Source organism: Ixodes scapularis, unplaced genomic scaffold (genome assembly GCF_016920785.2).
Source record: "Ixodes scapularis isolate PalLabHiFi unplaced genomic scaffold, ASM1692078v2 PGA_scaffold2__306_contigs__length_199485367, whole genome shotgun sequence".
NCBI classification, from domain to species: Eukaryota; Metazoa; Arthropoda; class Arachnida; order Ixodida; family Ixodidae; genus Ixodes; species Ixodes scapularis.
The window spans coordinates 76,381,076-76,406,375 of NW_024609857.1; the positions used below are offsets into that span (position 1 = coordinate 76,381,076).

General features: G+C 47.2%; 1 protein-coding gene across 2 annotated transcripts; it reads right to left on the reverse strand.

Moving 5' to 3' along the window:
• Positions 1 to 813: 813 nt before the first annotated feature.
• LOC8042027 (mitochondrial fission regulator 2) lies at positions 814 to 24,089 on the reverse strand. 2 transcript variants are annotated; one of them, XM_029967082.4, is made up of 8 exons: positions 24,005 to 24,089; positions 23,189 to 23,299; positions 19,993 to 20,108; positions 14,177 to 14,340; positions 13,350 to 13,504; positions 12,403 to 12,497; positions 7,645 to 7,833; positions 814 to 2,315 (listed from the first exon to the last, which is right to left on the reverse strand). In XM_029967082.4, the coding sequence occupies exons 2-8, from the start codon at positions 23,270 to 23,272 to the stop codon at positions 2,270 to 2,272; spliced, it is 849 nt and encodes a 282-aa protein (XP_029822942.2). In that variant the 5' UTR covers positions 23,273 to 23,299; positions 24,005 to 24,089; the 3' UTR covers positions 814 to 2,269. The 2 variants fall into 2 exon arrangements, with proteins under 2 accessions (XP_029822942.2, XP_002415206.3); XM_002415161.5 differs by having other exon boundaries at positions 7,638 to 7,833.
• Between the last annotated feature and the right edge of the window lie 1,211 nt (positions 24,090 to 25,300).

A 25,300-nucleotide genomic window follows, 5' to 3' on the forward strand; every position in this document is an offset into this window, starting at 1 on the left:
TGCGGCAGCAATTTATTAAAATAATGAAGAAAGAAAAAAAAAAAAAAAAATTGAAGTAGCGGTTGAGTGCTCTTATCTGTGAACCGTAGCTTGCTGTTAACCGATAACCGAATATTACTATACTTCGTTTCAGCTTCGGTCCGTGTGCGGCAGATGTTATGAGCAAAAGGGCCAATCAAACAGCGTAAAGAGCGCAACGTAATGGTGTGCGCTCTGTGCTTGATAGGACTAGCCGGCGAAGGAGCACGCACAGAGAGCACGCTGGTCCTATCAACTGCAAAGAACACGCCTTGACGTTGTGCCTCTTTCGCTGTTTGATTGGCCCTTCGGCTCATAGCATCGGCCGCGCTCGGACCGAAGCACTCGTAAAATCACAAAAAAAAAAAAAAAAAAAAAGCAAAAGTAGCGGTCGAATGTTCCCATCGAGTTATGAATCATAGCTTCCTATTTACTGACAACTGAATATTACTGGGGGTAACTCATGGGATCCGGACCATACGCTCACTCTGCCAACCGCATCGGCTTATATACCGACGCTTTTCGAGACCTACTCTTTCAGATAGTTCGATTACGACACAAGATTGTAAATCGAAAACGCTACTTCTCCAAAAAGTAAGACATCGCCGATTACGTAAAAGAGAAGTGACTAATTTCTGTTATTCAAAAATTTCAGATATCGGCTTCACTAGACCGCTATCTCGGAAATGCTGAACCCAAACAGGCCCGGCCGCGTGAGGAAGACAACTCGGCACTCGCGCTCTCTCCAGTTGTTGACTGGAAAACTCCAGATTTAGAGAAAACGCAAGCAAAGGGTTTAGATTGAGCAGCCCAATTTATTTCGTCACTCACGTAGAACGACAGCATACAAGCTTTAGTTACAAAAACAATATCTGACACTTGAATGCCTACATGATGCGCTGGCTTCAGCGCGTCTAACGCAGCCAATGCGGAGCGTAAGTTGGTCTGTTTCTCGCAGAGGGGTTGCAATAATGTCAGAACGCCGAGGAGAGTTTTAGTAGATCATTCCGATGACTCCGATAACGACACCCGATACTACGCCGCAGCTTTAGCTCATGCCTCGTATCGTCATCGGGAGTATCGGAACGATCTACTAAAGGGTAGGGAACCTAGCATTCAGCAGGTCTACCCACTATCCTTTCAATCAAAGTCAATCACAGCTCGGCGTAGTTCTGACGTAACCCAACTCCTGCGCAATTGGAAGCAGACGACTAGCTCTCCGCACAGATCGAACTCACCAAGCGTTTGGCGCACACGTGACCCCACCATAACTTTAGTTCGCAGGCGGCACTGCACGAGACAGCTCGTTCGTCTGATGTTCTGCACGCGCAGAGCTCCAGCAAGGAGATTGCACAAGCGAAAAGACACTTTCCTGGGTGCATCGTGGCAGGGGTGGCGTACCCAAACTGGCTGGTGAGATTGGTCCATTAAACATAATAAAACTAGGCTCTAAAAGGAGACACATGCTTGTCGATTTATGTACAAACAAAACATTAAACCTCTACATCGTTTGACTTCAAGTCCAACCACAGTCGACACTGATTCGATGGAGACCATCAATCAGTGCCAAAAGCAATCCGCCACGGCGCTAGTCCTCTCTGCGTGTAAGCACAGGATCACGCTGCAGTGACTGCGAGCGATTGGTTAGGTCGGTGATAGCAAACGAACAAAGACCACCAGTGGTGCGGCGACGCACTCTCGGAGCGGTGGCAATCAGTTCATCGGACGATGTTTCATAGACAGAGTGCTTGGACATGCAATGTTTCATTGACAAATCGTTTCATTGGCAGCTCAGATTACCTTTTTTCTGTAATAAGTTGCACGAGACCGACGCCGCAAAGTGGCGTGTATGGGCCAATGAGGTGGGTCAACATTTTTGTAATGAGCCGTCACAGACTGTCACCGCAAAGCAGCGTGAACGCAGGTGGGGCGTGGGTTAATGTGCATCCCAGCAATACACGCATGATGAAACGTTTGTGTGAATGAAACGTGTGTCCATGGAACGTGTATCCATGAAGAGTTGTCCTCGAAACGATAGGGACCCCTCTCAAAGCCGCTCGACGGCGCAATTAGATCGTAGCGCTGGCAGCGGGTGGACTCGGATACCGAGCAGTAGAAAGTATTTAAAACCAGAATACAACACAACCACGAACAGGTCCGCAACGAAGAAGGCAATTTTATGGTGCTTTGTACAGTCGGATGAGGTGACAATGTCAGCCGCAGACACCTTGGACGGGTGAGGGCATGGTAGTCATCTCGAGGCTGCGCTGGCTGGGGTGGCGCTTTCGAGGAGACACCTGCGGTGGGCGCAATTGACGAGAGTAAAGCCGAGAACCACGTGCCATAGGCTTACACCGTCCGTCACAACTACGACACCAGCAACGAGTCTTCGACCAGCACGTTTGGCGTCCCCGTCCCGCCCACGCGTCGAGGGCAGTTTAGAAACGTATGGCAACGGACGACGTCGCGGAAGCCAGTGTGTCGCGTTGTCGGACGTTGTGATCCTGGCGGTTGGTGTCAGAAGTTCCTGTAAAAAGTATGATTAAACGCGAGCGTTGCCGTCGTCGTGGCGTACTGGCTACCTAAGTTTCCGCGAACTGCCAAGCTGGAGGGCGACCTGAGACAGAACGGGCAACTGGCACAGCTACCACTGCTGCTGCTGCTGCGTCACTGCGGCTGGTGACGTCGCAACTCTGCTACGTCGCCCGGCAGAAATCGAGGGACCACTCCTTAGGCAGTAAACACGCCATTCAAAGATGCGTTCCAGGCACCATATTTGCAGCACAAGATCTGCAGGAGAAGTTCCTCCTCTGGCAGTTGCTCGTTGCCTGTCGTCGTGCCTCGGTCGTGCAAGCTCGCGCGACACGGTTTCGAGCTGGCACCTACATGGCTGCAACTAACCTATCACTACAGTTGAACCTCAATTTAACAGAACCCGATTTTCAGAATTTTCCGATTGAATGAATAAATTTGAATCCGCCCGCGCAGCTTATACGTCAGGTCTCCCTTCCTCGATTTTATGAAGTTCTTGATTTAACAAGATAATTAGCGGTCCCGATGACTTCGTTGAATCGTGGTTCAACTGTATACAGAAGAACCAACTACCACTATACAGCGATAGGTAGAACCTATCACCATACAGTAGAACCATTCACATCTTGTTTATCCGATTTATTGCTACCTTAATCGCAAGTGCCGGTATTAAAAGCACTAGGAGTTCATCTCACTGAAGGGGGTGTTTCACAAAACGCCGATCAAAACTTTCCCACATAAGGTGTGCATCCAAAGATAAAATCAATGCAAATGTACGGCAAATTGCTAGGCAATTGTGTTGCCTCAGTGACACGTTCTAGCATCGCTACCACTTATCTCGTCGTTTGGCAGCATGTCTAGCCTGTTAAGCCAGATGCCTACGTTCACGGCGCTCTTCGTCAGATAAGTTAATGCGTGGCAAGCATACACTTGATATCACAAACCCGCTGATATACCAATAGCCAAACCAGCGTCAAGCCCATCACTCCTCTCGCACCCATTAACCAACTGGCGTCGAGCCTCGCGGCCACACTTTTATGCAGCCTTCACTTTTGGGCTTTACGAAATGCCGAACATCTAGCCAAAGAATGTTAAAGTTATTAAAAGCTGAACCGCATGTAAGCAATTTTGCAAGCGGCGAGACGAGCAACGGCGCAAGCGGCGAGACAAGCAACAACGCAAGCGACGAGCGACGGAGATTTTTAACTGCCACTCATCGCCTTGGTCATTTGCTCCCGTCGCTTTCATGCGGTTTGCCTTGTTGTGCGACTGACCGAGCGACAGCGAAACGGGTCGACGTCGCTTGTCTCGTCACTCGCCAAATTGCTTACATGCGGTTTATACTTAAGATTCATTCCATATTTGTTCCTGCCAAGGGACAAACACCATGCTTTGGATAATTAAGGTTTTGGACTTTTTTGCATACTTAATGGTTTTAGTTACCAAAAGAGGAGACACAACTTCAACTAGAAACTTGCCATTGAAACCCGCTACGGTTACCGACGGCCCAAGGAAGGCAGGGCGAGGCAAGTGCCAAGCATCGAATTGTCGCTCCGCAGCCAATGAGATAACCGCATCGGCCAATAAGAATGAATCGCCAAGCATAAAGAGTGAAGACAAGAAGCCATGCCTGGCATTGCTTAAAGGGACCATGAAATTATCTTTCAACTTCTTCCTCCTTAGCTTTCCTCCTCAGCTCAAAAGCGAAATGAGAAATCACGTCGTCGTGACGTAGAATTTTACCGGAATCGGAGCTTCTCCCAGCTGTTCGAGGGTCGGCGGGGTTAGCCGTCTGCGTTCCTCGCGTCCAATGTACTAATTGTCGACAAATGTCGAGCTACCAGGACAGCCCTCCCAGCCCACTTGCTGACATGGTCAGCCTTCCTCGACTGGTCAGTCAGACTATTTTTGCTTTCATCGATGCAAATAAGAGTAATGCCAGAATGTTGATTTTGACGGTGCCTTTTAAACACACTGTGAAACTTGTCATTTGCAAGTGTAACAGCGCTCATTGGCCACCAATGCGAATCCAAATATTCCACCAAAGCGCTTAGGCTAACGTGCTTGGGCACCAGGAATCTATCAATGTGAAGAGGCGGCGAGTTTTCGAAGGAAAGAAGGTTAGACATGGCCCGCTATACAGTAAAACCTCGTTAATTTGGATCTCATGGGACCGGCAAAAATGTCCGAATTATCCGAAAGACGAAATATGGAAAGGACAAAGAAAACTGCGCGAAAACAATTCCCTGTGAGATATCTTTATTTTGCAAAGAAATCTGTTATTGCCCCCTGCTTTCTGGGTGACATTTGGGCGGAGACGGAAACTTTCCTTAGTGCGATCGAGTGCTCCACCGCACTTGCACTGTCAGAGCTACGCATCCCGTGTGCCGACGATTTACTACAGCAAGGCCTCTTCTAGTTTCGGGTGCACCACTTTCCGCAGCCGCTTTGTTTTCCCGTTGAACTTCTCGGTCTCGAAAGCCTGTAGGATCTCGGCCTCAATTTTCAAGTACGTGGCCAAAGTGCTTGTCTTGACGTCGTACCTTTCGATCACTTGTTGTCGAGAGGCACCGTCCTTCAAGGCCCTTCGTATTTCCACTTTCAGCTGCAACAAAAAAGGAGTAGCACAACTGACCGATGATCGGAGCGGCAAAATCTCGACAGCGGGCGCTATTTTTCTCGAGCGCGCCGATAGCGAGTGTGCAAGTCATGTTGCATGTTTCAACACGGGGGTGGCCGGCGAAAAATTGAAAAATAAGATAGCTGTTAAAATGCGGGCTTTAGAATGGGCTGCTTTCTGCCGGCCACCCCGTGTTGAGGCATGAAACGTGACTGTCACTCTCACTATCGGCGCGCTCGGGAACAATAGCACTGCGTTTCGCGATTTTGTTGCTCCGGTCGTCGGTCACCTGTGCTATTCTTTTTCTGTCCTTCCATGCCAGGAGAGTAGCGCGCTGATGCACGGCAATCTAGAGCAGAACTGGTGCAAAATACGAAGAACCGGAAGAGCAAAGAACCATGGGAAAACCGGAAAAACCACGTGTGCACCTCGGATGGATAGCGGTCATACCCTTTGGAACGGATGGTAGCTCGCGCCACTTGCCGAATTCATCCGAATTAACCCTAGCGTGCCACATTCCCTCCAAATGAATGAGCGTTTGATGCCATTGACTAATACACACGTTTGACAGGACCAGATTGGCAGTTCAAATTATCCGAATTTCTGAATTAGTGGAGGTTGCATTAACGAGGTTTTACTATTGTCAAAATATAGTGCCGAAAGGTAGGCTCCTGGCTGCCCCCCCGCCCCCCCCCGCCCCCGCCCCCCCCCCACCAAATTTACGGGGTTATTTTCCGCTGCAAAAATTAACTATGCATTGCCGGACGCCCATACTGTTTTTTTTAGTCCACTAAACAATATGCAATTAGTAAAATCCTAATCTAAATTAATTTATTCCAGCCCAGAAGTAACTTTTGGTCATGTCTGGAAGTTCTCTCATCTTTGTTTTTCGTTTCATATACTGTGACATTTGCAATGAATGTCAAGCCACGGTGGAGAGATGGAAGGGGAAAATATGAGGGAGGGAGCGAGTTCGTCTCGAGATCTCGCAACAGCTTGCTTGCGCTCCAGGTACTACTGTATACTCTGCCCCCGTTATAATTCCTTCCGCTCCTGCGTTTGCTTCATGCTTTGCGTTGAATCGCTCTGTATCATTCAGGCTGTGTTCAACCATCGAGTGCCTTTGCTGAATTCATGGTTTTATCCACAGAGGTAAAAATGCTGAAATAGCATTACACTTAACTGTGATACGCAGGTTTACCTGGCCCCATACGCAAGCAGTTTTTGGATTTGTGGGCCAGGGCATTACGCATGAATTTCTACAAATAAAACCATCATTATTAGGTTCCTACTACTATTATTTTTTTGTGGGTGTATTTATTTTTATTGAAGCATGCCAGTGCAAAGACCGATAGGTTGTTCCTGGACACTATAACACTGATGTATTCTTATTATTTGTGTCATTATTTCTATAATATTTATTGTTTATTTATTTATTTATTCATACTGCAGGCCATTTCAGGCCCAAGCAGGGTGGGACAACAAGAAAGAAAAAAACATAACTAAACAAAGTTAACCAACAAATGTGGTACACTGGAGGTCACAAAAAAAAAATACACAAGTTCAAAAGGTGTATAGATAACACAACAATGGAACCACTGATAGTGCAATAGAGCACATAAAAACTAAGGTAAGAACGCTAGTGACACGTTGTATCTTAAAATCATGACAACAACATTACTGAAATATATATAAAAAAAAAACCATGCAAGCACGTTAGAAATGCGAAAAACATGCATCAACAAATTGTTCTACGGTCATACATGCAACAATCCCGTCGGGTAGAAGATTCCATTCATCTACAGTTCTGGAAAAGAAAGAAAACTTGAACACATTGGATGACGATCTAAAGGGTCGAATGTGGTGCGAGTTGTTTATTCTACTGGAGTCCTTGAAGGGAGGGAGCAAATACATGGTAGGATTGATACCGGTTTGCCTGTTTGCAATACAGTACAAAAGTTTTAGCCTAGCTAATTTACGTCGGGCGCACAAAGGTTTTATGTCTGACAACGACAACATCTCAGTGATAGAATCCGTCCTTTTGTACCTGCCGTACACAAACCGCAGACTCTGGTTTTGTATACGTTTGATTTTAGAAGAATCAACTTTGGTATAAGGATCCCATACTACAGTGGCGTACTCCAACATTGGCCTTATTACGGTCTTATAGGCCCTAATAATTTTTAAAAATTAAAATATTAAAATTTATTTATCTTAGATAAACCCTTTAGATAATAAATAAGTCCTTTAGATAATAAAATTATCTAATAATAAAATTTATTTATTATTCCTATTATTTACATGGCCACTTATTACCAGCTTGCTCGTGCTTTGATTCACAGCCTATTTGTAGGGATTTCCGTGTTTGGAGCTGCTTCAGATCAGGCTTATCTCCGGAACCGGAAAAGCTCGATCTAGCCAGACCACTTTCTTCTTCTAGCTCCCGAGGTGGGAGGGGGAGACCCACCCTGCACCTGGAGTTTCTTGCCACATCTGGGGAAGTGGGACTCCAGCGCTCAGGGGAGCTGTCTGCAGGGGAACCTGCCTCCACGGGATGGATGGCGAGGAAGCGCTGCTTGAGGGCCACTGTGAGCCGGCCCGTCGAGTCACAGGGTAGCGTCGGGGTAAAGGGCTCTGCACGTAGCGGCGTACCGCTCGGAGACCTGTGCGAGGAATGGACACGTCCAGCTGAGAGGAGTGCCCCAGGGGTCGATTTTGGTCAAGAGCGAGAGCATTTTCGGCCACTAACTGGCTTGGCACCGATAGCTTGTGCAGAGTCAACCGATGAAAGATTTTTTACACATTCGCAAGTTTGGTGAGAACGCTCCACCGACGTACGAATAGCGGAAGATATTTTGAAGCTCTGATGTGCTTTTCCTTAGTACTCCTTTGTGCACTGGTCGACATCAGCTTGTGTACGGCAGCGGAACTTGAGATTTGCAAACTGAGCGTGGGTTAATATTGACTTCCAACGTAAAATAGCGGACGATTACTACTTTGCCGTGCCGGTTTGTAGCAGACTATCAATGTTTTTTTTTCTGGTTTGTTAGCAGACGACCTATGGTGTTTTTTTTTTAATTTTTATTTCTGTCTGCGAATGATGCATGATGGCAGACGAACCGTGTTCCTCACTCGCATTAGTAAACAAACCGTCTATGAACGCTATCACTGCTCACTCCACGGGAGGCAAATTAGACCATAAAGTTAATATAATATTCTAGAGGAAAAGGTCCCACGCGTTCCGGCCGATTCGGAACAGCAGGGCTTAGATGTGGACAACGGTGGTCCGGGTGGGTGGTCCGAGTGGGTGGTCCCAATGGGCCCATAACGCTGGAGAAGCCTTAATATACGCAGAGAAGCAGGAAAACATTCTCTGCAAGTTCTGCACCTAGGCCTTTTCTGCCTCACTTTGTAGAATAAGACCGTGCATCATATAAAAATAAGTAAAGTTGGCAGGCACTAGAACTTCAACTCATGGAGGCAAAATGAATACGCCTAACCTATTCGCAACTCCAATGCTCTATAGGTGGCGGGGTGGTAGTCCCAAGATGGCGGAAGGGACGGGGATAGATCCTCAGGATTCTCCAGGATTTCCCATGCGCCTGCTCGCTGGCGCTAGTCAGCGCGCTAAAAATAATTAATTTGTCTACAAATGCAAAGCGGTTAGGGAGGGATCGTATTACAGCTGACGGAGATGTTGATGCACGTTAGGAAAACGAGCATGCTGATATTTAAAAGTTGCAGACACCTCAACTTGCGAAGCTTTGTGGTAGGCAAGCGCGTTTTAGGCACCGGCAACGTCCCTGTCTGTGGCAGAATATTTTTGAGGGTGATGAAGATATGTTTGCGCTTTGCCTGGTTATTAGTACTCTGGAAAGTGAGCCGCGCACGGTGACCATCAAGCCTCAGAAGCGCAGCGTTCACAGTATTGATATGTTTTCGTGTCACAGGCTGACAACTAGCTGCTCACCGTCTCAGTTTTAGTGTATTGCAACATGTGATCAAACTGCTGTATGGTTAGTGATAAAAAGATTGTTACCGCAGGCTACCGTGCGGTGTAGCATTGCAACCGGAAGCTCGTGCTGCATCTTTGAAGCATAATTTTCAGCGCATGCCAGGAGCGTTACCGTGCTCACGGTAGCCTGCAGTAACACTATGCTAAAGCTGCCTATTAATGTCATCAGTGTATTTAGGAATTTTATTTATTTCTCTATCAAATGAACACAACATCTCCACGTGGTGAATGATGTTGATTGGGGCGAAGCTCTGGTGGTGCTGATGATACTGATTTTATTGTTCATAGGTAGTGCTGATGGTGCCGATTTTTTTTTATTGCTCATAGGTAGTGCTGAGTTCCGGGTTTCGTTTGGTAACCCCAAATCTTGAGTTACTACCACATATCAGAGCCCCCTACTCGTCCTGCAGTCCTGGCCGAGTGGTTGAGGCGATGGACTAGAAATCCATTGGGGTCTCCCCCCACACAGGTTCGAATCCTGTTGACTGCGCAAACATTTTTTCTTTTTTTAAGAAGACAGATGGGATGGCAATCGATGTGAGCACGGACACTGGACGAATGAACCAGGCTAGACTCTAAGGAACTTCGCTCCTAAAAGGAGATATCTTAATACACCATACATTTGTGTACCGTGTTATTTGCAACGTTGCAGCCCCTCCCGCCAAAACTGCCCGTTCCAAGCTCTCGTTACGAACGGCTGGCTAACACAGACGCGCTTAAAATGCTTCGAGCATTTCTTTATTTGCTTTGTGATGACCTGAAAGCAAGTACGGGCATTCTGTCTTATTAAAGTGCTTGGAATAAATAGCTGTGCTTCTTGTAACGGCCTTAAAACGCGAAGCCATTCCCGACGTGTATTGCTCGACATATCGTTGTGCGACAAGTTTTCTCCTACTTATGGCAAAGAATAGACTTTTCGTAGACTGTACTATAGAGCTCTAAATTATTAGCGGGAGCGTTTGCCACCTTGTTGAGCACAAATTGAGCTGGCGGCCATGCACAAGAACAGAAATCCGCAGCATATGCGATATACGAAAAGTACCTAATGAAATTAGACATCCCCGTCCTTCGTGCAACGCTGTTGCAAAGCGGACCAGAAGATCTCCTATTTTAACGAGCTCACTTTTTTCATTAAAACGGCTTCCCGCATCAAGGCCGACAGTCCCTGCCACCGTTTCCGTGCCGCCGCCGCTGCTGTCGCTCCCACTACTCTGGTTCTCCGTTCGTCTGCGAGAGGGCGAGCGGCGTGCTGGAGTTGCGAATCGTGCACCCTCTTTCTTCACTCTTCTGTTTTTCTCTTTCTCATTCTTTCTCTCAAGACCATCACTGTCAGTGCTCCGGATTCACTGGGTTCCGCTTTTGTTTTTCCTCCATGCCAAAATCAGACTGCAGGCATACCTCAGCTTGCAACGAGCTTGTTCCAGTTCTACTAAATGTGTTTTGGAAAAATCGAAGAAGTCCAGCAATACACTACTTCTATAAATCCCGGTTCAAAACACTGCAAGTTTTGCATCCTGGGAGCTGGTTGGCCAAGGATTGGAGGGTCATGGTTTCGGTTGTGATTGCCTTGCTGATGAAGAGGCTTATTGCACGTGGACTGTACAAAGCATTGATTTCTGCTGGGCCTTTTATCCGCATGGGCTTCTTGTAGGCATCGCTCAAGACATGCATAGGGCAGGGTAGGCTTTGTTGGCTTGAATCGATTTTACTATAATTGATAACAATGAGCTCAAAGATAGAATCGTAGGGCGAGGCAGAGAAAGATATCGTTCGCGCACGTTTCCCCACGCACAAACTCCGACACGTTGAGAACCCGCCCCTGAAAACTTTGCGTATTGTCCGGCAACAGGTCCAGTCCTAAATGAGAGATCGCGTATTTGAAAACGCAAGCAGTGTGTAGGTAATTTGAATTGGCCAATCAAAACCAAAACTTAATGGCCAATCAGTACCCAAGATGCATAGCGTGGCATCTCGCTGCTAGGATAATTTCGATTCTGGAAGAGGTCTATTGTCTACTGCAGGGATTTTTGAAGCTCTTGACCTTGAGAAGCCCCCTCCTTCATTACCTCAAAGGGCAGCCGAGATACCCCTCTCGGTCTGGGTGTAGATGCAATGAAGTAGTGTAGATGCCTGTAGACCCTACAAACCATGATATGCACACTATAGTCTGTTGCAGGTTAAGAAAAGTGGGGCAAGCCCCTCCCTCACAAAGACCTCTGCCTGCCACAAACGGAGATTTTCTCCTTTCCATTCACCTGCTCTCCAGCATTCTGTTTGCTAAACTGCAAGGTGCGGAGAAATTTTAAGAGGAGCCTGTCCTGTTCTTCTTAACCTGCAACAGACTACTATAAGGAATGTTCGGCTCGTAGTCGTATATCAGCGAGTAGCATCAGACCCGCTGAAATGATGCGTAGACAGGAAAAAGCACTTCCCTTAGTGGCAGAGACAGTCGAGGAAATTTTAGAGCTGGAGGATACACCGGGTTGTTAGGAGCCCAGACTGAGAACCCACTGTTCACCCTATCGCCACCGAACTGAAGAATGTGGGGAAAGAAAAGTGAGACTACATTTTGGGCAAGTAGAGCAACGCCGGTGGTGGGAAGAGGGTGCCAAAGTTTCAAAATGGACACGGATGTAAACAGAAAAGAGATTTTGGCTACAAGACACTGCTGCCAGACAGAATGGTGCATGTGCATACATCTCAACAGTTGCTGCTGCTTATGACAATCAGATGCAAACACGGAAGCAGATGACGCCTGCTTGCTACTTCCAGTCACCGAGAGTTTCGCTACCCGAGAGCAATGGCAGAAAACAAATGCATTCCACCTGTTTTCGCTTTCCGACGGCATTCTTACGTAGGCTGAATAAACTTTTCGCCTTTAAGCTCGTAGCTCCTGCAACTACTAAACTTTCGAACCAATCTCATCCCGACTCCTAGCGCTACATTATGGTGAAGCTAGAGCTCCCAGCAATGCAAAGTTTATTTTTGCATTGCAAAATACAATGAAACGATTCCGTCGGTCAACACCCTGCAATTCATAAAGAGACACTTGTTGACTTGCACACAGATGGAGGAAAAGGTGCACACACATTGTTTCTGTTGCTCGGCACTGTATAGTTCAGTGAAATCATTGTACAAACACAATGGCACAAACACAGGCAGTGCAAGACGGCAGAGGCAAGCGTCGCAATCGGAAAGTTCCTAGCCGCAGACTCACTTTTTGATCTTTCTTAGTTTGACCGTCCCCAGGCCCTTAAGCATTTCGTGGTACAGCTGCTCCTGGGTCTTCAAACCAGGTGGTCCCCCAATGCTCTGCACACAAACAGAAGAAGGTGCTCTACACTCAACGAGAGTAAGGCACGCTAAACTTTTGAAAGTCCAGACAGATATCGACACCGCACACTCAACTGGACTCTCGCACTCCTACTTCGAATGCACTCGTCTTCTGCGCCATCCATTCGATACAAGATAGTTGGTCGTAAGGCCTTGGCTAAGTGAGGCACTTCTAATGTTCAAAGTGTCTACCGTCCAGGGTGCCAAAGAATCCCACTTCACGACTCAGTTAAACAACTGCTTTTGTTTTGGGTTAACTTTTAATGCGCCTGTTTATCCAAGTCTGAAACAGTGTATTGAATGTTTTGTTTCTATCCTGCTAGTTTGCTTTCTTCTGTATCCTGCGTCTGCACGGACCCAGATGTCTGAGGTATAATTTTAATGTATATGAACAGCAGTGTATTGAGGCTCTTATGATTTTTAGATGGGGATAATTACAATCGGTTGTTCTTCCAAGGCAGAGGATGCCAAATTTCATGATTTCGAGAAAAATGAATATGCATTGAATGAAAACAGAGCATACAGCATAGCCTGTAGCAGGTTAAGAAAAGCAGGACCAGCCTCACACAAAGCTCTCTGCTTGCCACAATTGGTGGTTTTCTCTGCTCCACTCGCCTCCCATCTCAAGCGTTCACTCTACGAAATTCCAAAGAGTGCAGGGCTTTGTGGGAAGAGCTTGTACCGTTATTCTTAACGTGCAACAGACTCTGTGCTTGGCTGATAGCTAAGCATGGATGCATGGCTTAGACACGCTGAAACATTGCCTAAACTTCAGACATAGTTTACGAATGCATGTCCCAAGGAAACACACACAAGGGGTTATGAGCTTGCCTTTGAGGATCTGGGAACCACCTTGAAGCCGCAAGTTGCCGTGGGTGGAGGAGGGGGTGGGGGCGGTGGCGGTGGCGGGGCCACAGATTCCGACGGAAGGGCCGGAAGCACGAGGGGACGGGTGGCCGAGGAAAAAACGGCTTGTGCCAGGGCCGCTGCACGGTGTGGGAAAAGCGGAAATTAGGAAACAGTCGAGACTTTTCAAGGTTTCAAGAGACGCTTGGAGCCTTCTCACGGAACAATCACTCCAAGCACAAGGATAACAATGGGATGGAAGACAGCGCATTTCTAAAATGCTGCTATGATGCGATGGTCTAGCGGTACTCGCATAGTACGGTGTGCCCGACAACGATTTCGCTTCAGATTGAGAGTTCTCACTCAGTGAGTCTTCCTTTAAAACCTAGATTTGGTGTCAACTCTTTCATGCTACACTGTCAAGCCTAGTGCGGCTTCCACACCGCTGCAGCCCCGCACAGCTGTAAGAGCACATGGCTTCTTTTTGCATCTCATTTGCATGTGCAACTAGTTTTGACAGAGTGGGAGCACTGCAGAAGCTACGCCAGTAGGTTCCTCAGTGCATCACAGTCCACATTCGACGTCAACTGTTGATGGATCCGAGTGATGGCTTCTTTGCTGCTCAAACTTGAAGATTTTTTGCTCAGGGCCCTTGAAGTCCCTTAAAATCGTAAATATTGTGCTCACCAGTTGTGCTAAAAAAACGCAAGGGATTAAAAAAAAAAAATCCCGTCGACATCACGGTGGTTAACCAACAAGAAATTGCCGAGTATGGATAGTGCGCTACTCTCATGTCACAAAGAGTGCCTTACCTCTCTGGCAGGCAATTAATTCCTCCAGCCGCACCCTGAGCTGCGACACCTCCTCGCGGAGGGCAGACACCTCCCTGCTGTTAGTGATGCAGGGGGGCGTGGGGGGGGACACCGACGGTGCCACCGGGAGTTCGCCAACGCCCAGGACCATGCTCTTGAAGGCCCTGGGACATGCACAGTGGGGGAAGAGAGGATATTACGACGGAGTTCTCAATATTTTATTATAAAACGAAGTGTACAAGAAAAAGATGCGTAATGACAGACAAGTCTCACTCGCAAGCGATGTTTTATTTTTAGAGTTTGTAAACAGGAGGATATCTCGACCCGGTATGCACATGCACATAGCAGTTCTCCTAATCTTACCACAAGGAGCCGAAAGCCACCTCCGTCATTAATCAAGCTAAATGGCTATGACGACTGACATTAACATTCTGCAATCTACTTGAAACCTCACCTCACAATTTTCAACATATACATAAAGCTCCACATACATGCCCAACTCATGACTGGTGATTCTTGAACGCTTCCATTGGATAAAGGGGCCCTGCAAGAACTTTTTTTACTGGTTTTTAATTTGCACCGAACCTGAGTGCACTGAATGTAGTAACTTAATGAAATTTCTCTTTTCTCGAATTTCAATTTATTTTAAAAGTTACAGGCAAACGAAAATTACAAAAACAAGCAAAAAATAACCTCCTTCATGACATCCTTGGCTGCTTGAGTGGCCGTGAACTAGAGGAGGGGTAGTGAGCTCAGCGAGCGCTCTAGGCTGCCACACTCCGTGTCGACGGCGCAAGAGGGCGCCACTAAAGCATGTTCTGGATAGACTGTATGCAGCGTGCAGCCAGAGCGGCTCTCATTGCATTTGCTGCACAATTAAACACTAATTCGACTTGACACTTCATTGGCCACAAACGACAGCAAACATGGGGTAAGGATCAGTTCAGAATGAGAGCCACTTCACACTGCCATACTGCGAAACGGCGAAACCGCAAGACATAGCTGCTTGCAGAAGGCCTTCGGAACGCTCGGAGCCGGTCGGATTCTCCAGTCCACACGACCACTGCGCCGCCGCGTACATCCGGAACCTTTCCGTGTCGGCGCCTAATCCCACTACTCCTTTCTAGTATGCGCCGCCTTTCCACCGCTTGGTGGCGGGTACGTCGACAGGTCATTTCTTATTTCTGTACTTTATAAACTGCATTTGTTTCTTTTCTGATCTAAAATACTGAACAAAAACAACTTTTATAAATAACTGAAACGGTTCGCACCGCTTATATTTTGTATTTCGACTAAAAAGATGCTTTTAGTGGCTCTGACCAGTAGTAAGCCCAGGACCAACGACGTCGCATATCGCGCGCTTTCGGTATTGCGAGTTGCCCCCGTCGGTGGAGGAGGTTTCCGCGTCGTCCGGTTGAAATATGATGCAGTGATATTCAGTTATTCTCTCTGTGCCCGCTGGCTTGCCCGAACCCCAAGAGACGTGGAAACCGCAAAAAAGGTGGACGCTTAAATATGATTGCAGGGCCTTTAAGGTTATGTCGTTGAAGTGAAAAGCACCAAAAACAGAGTGCTAAAGAGGATATCAAAAAATACAATTGGGTTTTCTCTCCAGTACAAGTCATTATCCTATTTAAAACTACCAACCAGTTCAACTAGTCGTCTTACGAAAAGCGTAATATGTTGCGCAAATATTGTCCCTAGTTAAAAGGCAACTCCGCTTCCTTTTTGGTTTTGAAAAAACAGTGCAGTCCTTTTCAGCATCGCCTAGGAAGATCACACGTCAAATATTACGATGCAGTTCTGTCTAAATGTTTTTTAAATGATTCGGCAAACTTTGCAACTCGCCAAGTTGCCGAAATCGGCTGACTCGAGCAGGCGAATTCAAGCGCAACCAACAGCGCAGTCAAGGCTACGGCATGGGCGGAGCCAACATTGAGCTAAATGTCATCAACATGGCCCCGTTTTTGCTTGGTTTTACTTCTACGGGCGAGCGTAGCGCATGACGTCAGCAACGTTGCCACTCGGCGCTCAGCGGTGTCCCCGTGATTCGCCTGCGCAGCGCGCTTCTTGGGAGCCATCCGGCCGCCAGCCGTGGTCCCGCCGTTACCGCCGTCTTCTGCGTCACAACCATCGTCGTCATCTCACCATTTGTGATTACTGTCTCTCAGAGTTTCGGCCACACTACGGACACCACGTGCGCAGACTTATGCCGCACTTGTGCAGACGTCGTCGAATGCCGTAGACACCAAAATGTGGCGAAGAGTGCGGTGCAGACGACACTCGCGCCTGCCACACGCCCGCGCCCGTCGTTGGGCCGAGGATTACGTGACTTCTCGTACCACGTGATGGCCATGCTTTTGGCGGCTCGAGGCCAATGTTGCCGGAAGGAGCCGAAGTTTTAGTATTGATTTCCACTTTGTATTGTCTTTTACTAGGGCTTTTTAATTCAAAATCACGCATTATCCTGAAATCTTCGGAATTGAGTGGAGATGTCCTTTAAGCAATGTTTCAGACGGGTCTCTCGCTATGTTTCCCCAATGTTTCAACACCTCCAAATTCATCTTGTTGTGGGCCAAGCTTCAAAGTGACCCTACCTCAGCCATCTTGGCACCTGAAATCAGCACATTTCAATCGTCCGATGCCTTTAGTCCCGAGAACATGGCATGGCGCCCCCTGACGGGCCTATCCTCGTGACTGAGGATGGGGGATCACGTGACTGTTTCCTGCACTCTGCATTAAGGGTGAAGTGTCTCGGTCTTAACTTTTTTTAATGCAACGGGTGTTTAAGGCTTCTTTTAGCCCAATGTTTTGTTTCAGCACTTGACCCAGTGAAGTTCCTAAATCAGCTACCATACGAGTGCTTCCGGGGAGCCGGTTGCAGGCGAGCAGGGAAACGGGGTCGCTGCACGGCAGCGCAGCGGCGTGGAGTAGAGGGTACGGGTCAACTTGTTGTCGTTTTCGGCAGCTGTCTTGCGCACCGCAATGGATGCTTACAAAGTGCGACCTACCATTGAAAGAAGGCAAATTTTTTTTAAACTTCTAGTATTCGATTGAGCACTTCGTTACAACTGTGTACTTCTTTCAGTTGTGCTGTCGGTAAGCAGCATCAATGCATTCATGGACAAGGCCCACGAAACAACCCGGCTGTTAATTGAAAGTGTTCTTGAAACGAGACATGTGTACTTCTGTAATATCAAGAAGCTGGATAAAGATTGCGACACGTTTATTGGATTCATTCTCCAAACGTCGGCACTCACTTCGGACCCGCACAAGCTGGAGATAACACTAAATGGAAGAAACGTCTGTGACATATCGTGCTCCTGCAAAGCAGGATAAAGGTACATGCCGTGTATCATTACTTGGCTAGGTTGTATGTACCCACCGGCCGGCGTGCTGTAAAATCGATCGAGGAGCTCGCAGCCAGAGCCGGGAAGCGAAACTGGAGTACTCTTAGAGATTGCGATTTGCGATGAAAAGTGAATGCGGCGCCTTTTTCCAAACATAATCAGTCACCTCCCGTTGTTCTTGTAACTCAAGAATAGAGAAAAAAAAAAAAAATTTCTTGTGGCTTAGTGGTAACGTGCTTGCTTCCCAAGTCACGAGTCGCTGAATCAGAACGGTGCATCTGACTTTTTTTTTTTTTTTTTATATATATATATATATGTTTTTGAAGCACAGGTGTTGTTACTTTTCTGTAATAGAGGCATTTTTAAGCGACGAATATTAAAGCTTGTTCGAACTTTTAATTTCATAAACTAATATCAGATCATCCAAAGACCAATGAGTTGTTTGTGTACAGCATTGTTGTTTTTCTTTCTTCTGTAAAAAAGATTATGCAAATATTCTTGTAGCTAGGTGTATTAGCGTTGCAGACTTGTTTTGTTTGGGTACCTACAAGGGAAGTAGATGGGTTACAAAAAGAAAAATATTAGTTGCTAATACGAGTACAGCTACTTGTATCAGCAACCTTTAAAGTAAAATAAATGGAGCTACATAACATTCTCACATTTATGCAACTGCTGGATGCTTAAATACTACTAAGCTGTGAGTGATGCTTGCATTAAAATAGTGAAATTTTATGTCTTTTTACCCTCTGTAAATTATCTTTCAAGTCTATTAGCACTCAGCTCTGCTTGCATTGCTTGCCGCTAACTTGTACAGACACTTTTAACCCCATTGTTTAAATGATATTGAAGCTGTATGAGAAAGGTACTGCTATGCAAGTTGGGACTGTTCACATTTTATGAGCCATAATGGATCTGCTGATGCTCCTCCTTGGGGTAGATGTGGAAGCTGACGTTTGGGTCGGTCGTGTAACTGTGGCACCGAACAGTACTTAACCATTGCTCCCCGAGTTCGAAAGCTGCCGAAGCCGATCCATGCGTGTACTGATCAGGATTCAAAGACAGAAAGAATGGGAGAGTACCGAGCAAATGGTATCCGAAGACCCTGACCAAAGCGAGGCGGAATAGGTGGCCTTATCACGTTATCCCCCATCCTACGTCAAGGTTGAGCGATCGCAGTGCTCCGATCGGTCCCGCTCGAGGCCAATACCTAAAACCGCAGGAACCGCTTTTCCATCTTCCAGAAATGTTAAAGCCATCTGCGACAGAGCAAAACAGCATCGCCCAGGCTCTTCGACGCCACATCTCAAGCTCAGGAAGTCGTAATATACAATCAAAACTATCGCCAACTGTGCCTGTCTTAGTGACAAAATGGCAGCGTTCAAGAGACGACCGGGGAGCGTAGCTTACAAAGTGCCCCTGCTACGGCCAACCGACGGGACTGCGACAATGTGCTGCACGAAATGTCTGCTTCTGTGACGCGTGTCGTTGCCGCTTTGGCGACTTTCCGATCCGTGGGTGGTGTAGGATACTGTTGTCACCGAAGAGGGGAGAACGGCAGGCGCTAGCTTCAGCCTCCAGGGAGAGCTTCTTACCTTTGACAATGCTTCAGCGTCTGGAGTGCACATGTGCATAGCCAAAGCAACAAAGCATAGCAACAAAGCATGGCGGAAGGCACGGAGCACGTGCCGGGGGGACAGGCGTTAGGCCCGCTTCAGACGGAGCAATTTCACCCAGCAACTTGACGTCGCAACACCAGCAACACGGGCCGCCCGCGTTCACACGCAGCAACCGAATTGCTCCGACTTGCCATCATCATCATTAAATTTGATTTTTCTTTCACTATTTAGATGCCCAGCTACGCGCTAAAAACCTGTTCGTATATGTTTGAACGGCGTTGAGAATACTAACTAATTTTTCTGAAAATGTTTATTTCCAAAAACAATCTACTTCAAACCAGAACTAAGTGTTTAGCTGTCATCATCACCACCACAGGGGTGTCACGTGAAAATATTGCGTCTCTGATTGGCTGCAGGCGCTTCAACAGTCTTCGAATTGCTCCGAGTTGCTCGCTTGTTCGAGCCGGACCCGATCTCAGCAATTTGCGTCGATCTAGGGAAAGCTAGGGAACAACCCGCCAGCAACCTCAAAATTGCTGGAAAAGTTGCCCCGTCTGAAGCGGGCCTTAGCATGACCCGTCCTGCAGTTCTTGTTCTGTCGGGGGCGGTAGTATGTTGCAACTCGAGAAGAGCAGGAGGTGGAGCTTTTCCCTCTTTCCACATTAGCGCAGCAAAAGCTGGAGCCAACTCTCCCCCCTCCAGCATTCGCTCTGCTAATAAGGAAAGAAAGGACTTGCTGTTCTCGAGTTGCAACGAACCGCAGAGACCAGTGGAAAACGCCGCCCCCCCCATGCGTTGGCCTTGCGCTCCAAAAATGTCTGACGTCGTGGAGTCAACGATGAAAGCCCACCTGAGTGTAATGCCCTTGCGCTTGGAGGGACGGTCGAGGTGGGAGAGGAGACTTGGCAAGTCGACCGGGGTATTCTGCTCCCCGGGGGGCGCCACCAGGGCACCAGGCACTGGACACTGCACGCACAGCGCGTTCGAAAGTCGATTCGTCGAAAGTCGATTCGAAAGGCGACAAAAGCATACATAGCCCTTTAGCAGGCAATGTATAAGCACCCAAACAAAAAACACGCTCAGCCATAATTAATCGTACATAACCATAATGAGGTGTAATTAATTGCAATGAGCGAGATTTGTCACGCAACTCGGCGGGATTCAGACCCTGGAACCCGAGACAAAGCCAAATGTTTATATACAGCTACTAGGGGCTGCCTAAAAAGGCACTTATACCCCTCTCTATCCAACAACATTTGTCAAATAAAAAAAGAATGTAACAACATGATAAATAGGGTCTTAAAGTAGAATAGGGAACAATGTAGTGTAGTGACTGAAGAAGCCCGTAAAAAAGAGACTTACAAAAATTGCACTGTATTACGCTCCGATGCGTTCCCATCGTCATTCTTTTTTTCTCCACTGCCACACACTAAGTTTTTGTTGATGCCCCAATGTACCACTAAAAAAAACTTGCTGACCATTTGTCAACACCAAAAAGTTCAGAGAAAAAGGAATTAAACACGAAAAGAGAGCTAAAAAAGTACAAGATAAGACGACAAGCCATGGTAATTATATGACACATTAAAGTGAATACAAAAGCAGCTATTACTTTTGGAAGTAATGCCCAATAGACATATTTGCCAAATTAACCAAGTGACAAGGAGAATGCAGGAAATGTAGGTAAAACTGCTGCACGTGCTCCCTTAGAGTGTGAGAAGCTGAAAGTAAATAATCAAAATAAAGCACTGATGAATGCATGTGCTAAAATCACCTGTTTTTAAGATTTTGCTTTAGAACAGTCACTGCTCCATGTGCCAGCAAGTGCAGCACATGTTACTCCACCCTGAGCATGCCCCTTGGTGCTTGGATAAGGTAAAAAAAGGTCTTACTTTCTGGATGCCAGGTGGTAAAGAAAACTAACTAAACAGACTTTGGCCAGGAGTCGTTTTTTTGCAGCCAACTACAATCTACTCTCGGCAATGTGCACGCTGGCAGGTAAGGACGGGAGCAGAACGCGGGAAATCATAAGCGCTGACATCGGTGGTTCCAAAAAAAAGAATGAGAAAGACAGCGATAAAAAAACAGAAAAAAAGAGCAGACTATATACTATGGGTGTGTTCATTTTGCCACGACGAGTTGAGGTTGTTTTAGCGCTCGTCAATTTTATTTGCTTCTAAACAATGCGTGATGCCAGTGCTTTTGTGCAAACTAAAGCTACAAAAACACTAGTTGCAGATTGTGCAAGTGATGTATCCTTGCTCCTTTGTGAATAGCTAACCTTCATCAGTAATATGGTCTCATCGGGACCACCAATGTTCGCACCGGTGCCCAGTCGTTCCAAAGTGGCCAAAGTGCATGGGACCATCTCTCTAGATTATTATGTTAGTGGAAGCCCCCTCTCCAGCATTCACTCTGCCAAAAAGGAAAGAGGTGGGAGGAGCTTCCCCTGAACTCTTAACGTGTCTCAGACTATAGGTGAAATTCACTTGGCGTCACTCGGTAGTGGCGCTGGCATCGACCACCACGGTCGCCATCTTCAAGGCCTCTTTCTATCTCACGTTGCTGTCAGCTGTCATCTGGCCGGACCTTTCAGCATGGTCAAGCAGCATTTTAAAGGGTCTTTTGGGGCGAAACTAAGAATTATTATTTTGCTTTTGGAGCGAGGTAGGAATAATTTTTGTGTTGTTGGTTCGTTTTTGTCGCTGGCGGACGTGTTCACTGCAACTCTATCAGCTATGTGCAGTGCTCCGTTAAAAGGACACTGACATCGCCCCCCCCCCCCCCCCCCGCATTTCTTTTTTAAAATTTTTTGCCCGGTGTTTTAACATGGTGTCAGAAGACTACCCAATCAATATTTTGCAACGGCATCGCATATATTTTTAATAACGTAAAAAAACGCAACTACTTGGAACCAGAACCGAAACTGGACTGTGGAGGAAGAAGAAATATAGAGGAGGAAAGCGTTGCTAGAAGCCACGTGGTTGTGGAACTTTTTTTTTTTTTCCCATCGCCGTATTTGCAATTTTTTAGAAGCCAGGGAAAATGGTTATCATGTTTCTTTTTCTTATTTTAATACTTAGTGCGAGCCTTCGATGACCCATGATTCTGATTACATTTCGTGGTTGTGTCCAAACCGTAGAAAACGGCACGTGACCATGTGAGCGCGACTTAAACCGGCCAGTTCTCGATCGGCAGTTTTCGGGTGGAAAGAAAACGAATTTCGAGCAGCAAATTGTGTTCTGGGCAGTTGGGCTCTCATGTTTCACTTATAAATCGAAACTTTGGCGAGCACAAATACCCTGTCAGTGTCTTAAGGTGTTAACGCTCCATGCCCATGCCGTGCCCACGGCGGTAGCTCTTACGCAAGAACTGCGATTTTTCTACATTGCTGCTTTTGTAGCTCGGTCCGATTACTATGTTTTATTTTGGTAGTTGTATTTTTGTCTCTAGTGGACTCTTTCTTTGGCCGGATGACCGTGTTGCTCCATCACCTCTGAGTCGTACATCGTGCAGCTTGCCGTGTACGCCGTTAATGAAAAATACGGCAAATTGTTCATTAGCGAGTGGCACTTCTTTTCGTAGTTAAGGCTACTGTCCTTTCACACTTGTTAGTCACCACTTTTGGGGTGAGGAAATACCCACTTTTGCAAAGTTTTCGCCAACAGGGTCTTTCTGCATGTGGTTAGAGCACCCTACAACCATGCAGCTCACAATCACTAAAACGGGCCGCCCCGTTTTAGCGGTGGTGAGCGGGCCACCCCGTTCTGTTCGACCAAGCTTCTTCAACAATATGAAATTAACACGCACGACCAATGGACGGCTGCATACCCAAACCAGTTAAACCGTGCGCCAAAGCCACAAAAAGAGAAAACAAAAAAAATGTGACCTCGAAGATGGCGGCTTGATGGTGGCACTCCCTGGCAAATTCGAACTTCAGGCTCAGTGGATACAACCATATGTACGTGCAAAACTGTCACTGCCAGACGTGGAAGCTTTCACCACAGCCTCAAAAGAAAGAGGGGGGGAGAGCCTTGCAGATCACTGACCTCGAGGATATTTAACGTGTTGCACAGCCAGCTCAGACACCGGTACGAGGCAGTGTGGAACCGCGACGTGCGCTTGACGGGCATCCTTCCGCACGCCTCCTAGGCGCTCGTCTGGAGTTCAGGAGAAGAACGAAAGAGACGTCAGAAGCATCCTCACAAATCAAGCACGGAGTGCAGCGCAAAACACACGGCAGCGTCAACAACACAAGTGTCTTAGCTTCATTGACTTTTATGTAACTGCAGTCAACAGAGAAATTAATAAAGCCAACACCCAGAGCAAAAGAATAATTAGGAACACGAAAAAGCACAAAACAAGGACGAACGCGAAGTGGCAGCAATGTTCAAAGCCAGTTTTTCCGAGACTAATCTAGCCATTGCCTGTCATGCTTTATTGCCACGCTCGTATTAGTCCTTTTCCTTATGTCATTCTGTTTGTCCTCGAAGCTGTGGATCTTGCAATCATGACAACTTCTAGGCGTCCTCGAGTGCTAGGCGTGCACCAAGCAAGCGTTACGAAAGGTACGGACAAATTACTTTTTTGGGCAGTCAAAAACGCCCGAACGTTGTTTGACGAGATCGGTAAGAACTCAAGGAATTCACGCAAGCTCTAATGACGAAGAAGAAAGAAGACTATTAAAAAAAAAAAAAAAAAAAAGAAAAGCGTCGAGAATACACAAGCCGGGTAGTTTGGCCGTTGCAAAAGGGGCTGGTCAGATAAGGAGTGGGGAAAACAAAAAAAAAAGGGGAACGTTCTACATTGACGACACACGGAAATGCACTTCGTTTGTGGCACAACAATTTTAAAAGTCTGCTTACCAAAACGGCGATAGCGAAAGGCATCGTACAGCGGAGCGGAAGACAGCAGCTGGAATGGCTCGGATGGTTCAAAAATGGCGCTGACCACTGATCTCAATGACAATTGCTGGATCGCGCTTGCCGCTCCCGCAAGTGAAGCCACCGGGCGTCACTCGCTTGGGATACGATTTGCCGTTTTTGCTAGCCTTTGCTGCGGTTTTCCAGCGTGCTGACGACACGTTTTCTACTCGTTCGTCGTCATTCGCCGAAGACGTTTTTTGAAGACTCTGTGTATTGTTGAGACTTTCCGTTGTGAACACGTGGAAAATTTTACGAAAGTGCAGTGTCGCAGGAAAAAGGCACAACGCGTCGAAAGGAAGGGCTGGCGGCGTGTTCAAAGCATCCTTGGCACGCCGAAGTGCCGTGTCTCTGTGCCTTCGCGCGCTTGGATACCGACCAAGAACCGACGCCGTGTGAATGTGTTTAGCGAGTGCAATGTGCGTGAAGCCGTATCAAAAGGTACAACTCGTCGAAAACGTGTCGCCGATGTCGCGGCGTGATCAAAGCTTCCTTGGCACGCCGAGTGATGCATCTTTGTGCCTTCGCACGCTTGGATACCGGTCAAGAATTGACGCCGCGCCAAAGTTCTGAACGTGTGTCGCGCGTAGATGCCTTTAGATCATTTATATATATCGGCCACGGAGTTCTGGATCGTCCAGCGGTTCCGGTGAGTTGCTATCAATAAAAGGGGGAGATCTGTACGTATTCTTATGTACTATATTAACCATGGCTATGTCCCAAATCTACTCTAATAGATTCCGTGGGAGCACGAATAGGGCAACGTTGTACGTGGAGCCAGGGGGGTTTTCGAAAGCAAATGTACAAGACGGCGAGAATGAAAATCTTTGAAGCGCGGCCGATATGGTCGTGTGCAATCTGTTGACCAATTACAATTAGGCGAGTCGCGTAGGTTGATAATAAGCCAGCACTGATCAGTGATGAGGAGCTGTTGTGCACGGTATTGTGTAAATCGTCTAAGGACGAAAAAAAGACGTACCTTCTCCCCATCTCCCGTCGCTAGTGGACGCTGGATTAAGCTCGTTCCTAAACCGCGAGGGGGAAAAGACGCTGATCCAGAGGCACGAACAGCTTCACGCACATTGCACTCGCTGAACACATACACACGGCGTCGGTTCTTGGTCGGTATCCAAGCGTGCGAAGGCACAGAGACACGGCACTTCGGCGTGCCAAGGATGCTTTGAACACGCCGCCAGCCCTTCCTTTCGACGCGTTGTGCCTTTTTCCTGCGACACTGCA

Coding starts and splice junctions, on each gene's coding strand:
- LOC8042027 (XM_002415161.5), bottom strand. CDS start 23,272: ATGCCCGTCAAGCGCACGTCGCGGTTCCACACTGCCTCGTACCGGTGT. Junction 20,109..23,188: donor ACACGTTAAATATCCTCGAG/GTCAGTGATCTG, acceptor CTGTGCGTGCAG/TGTCCAGTGCCTGGTGCCCT. Junction 14,341..19,992: donor CGCAAGGGCATTACACTCAG/GTGGGCTTTCAT, acceptor TGCATGTCCCAG/GGCCTTCAAGAGCATGGTCC.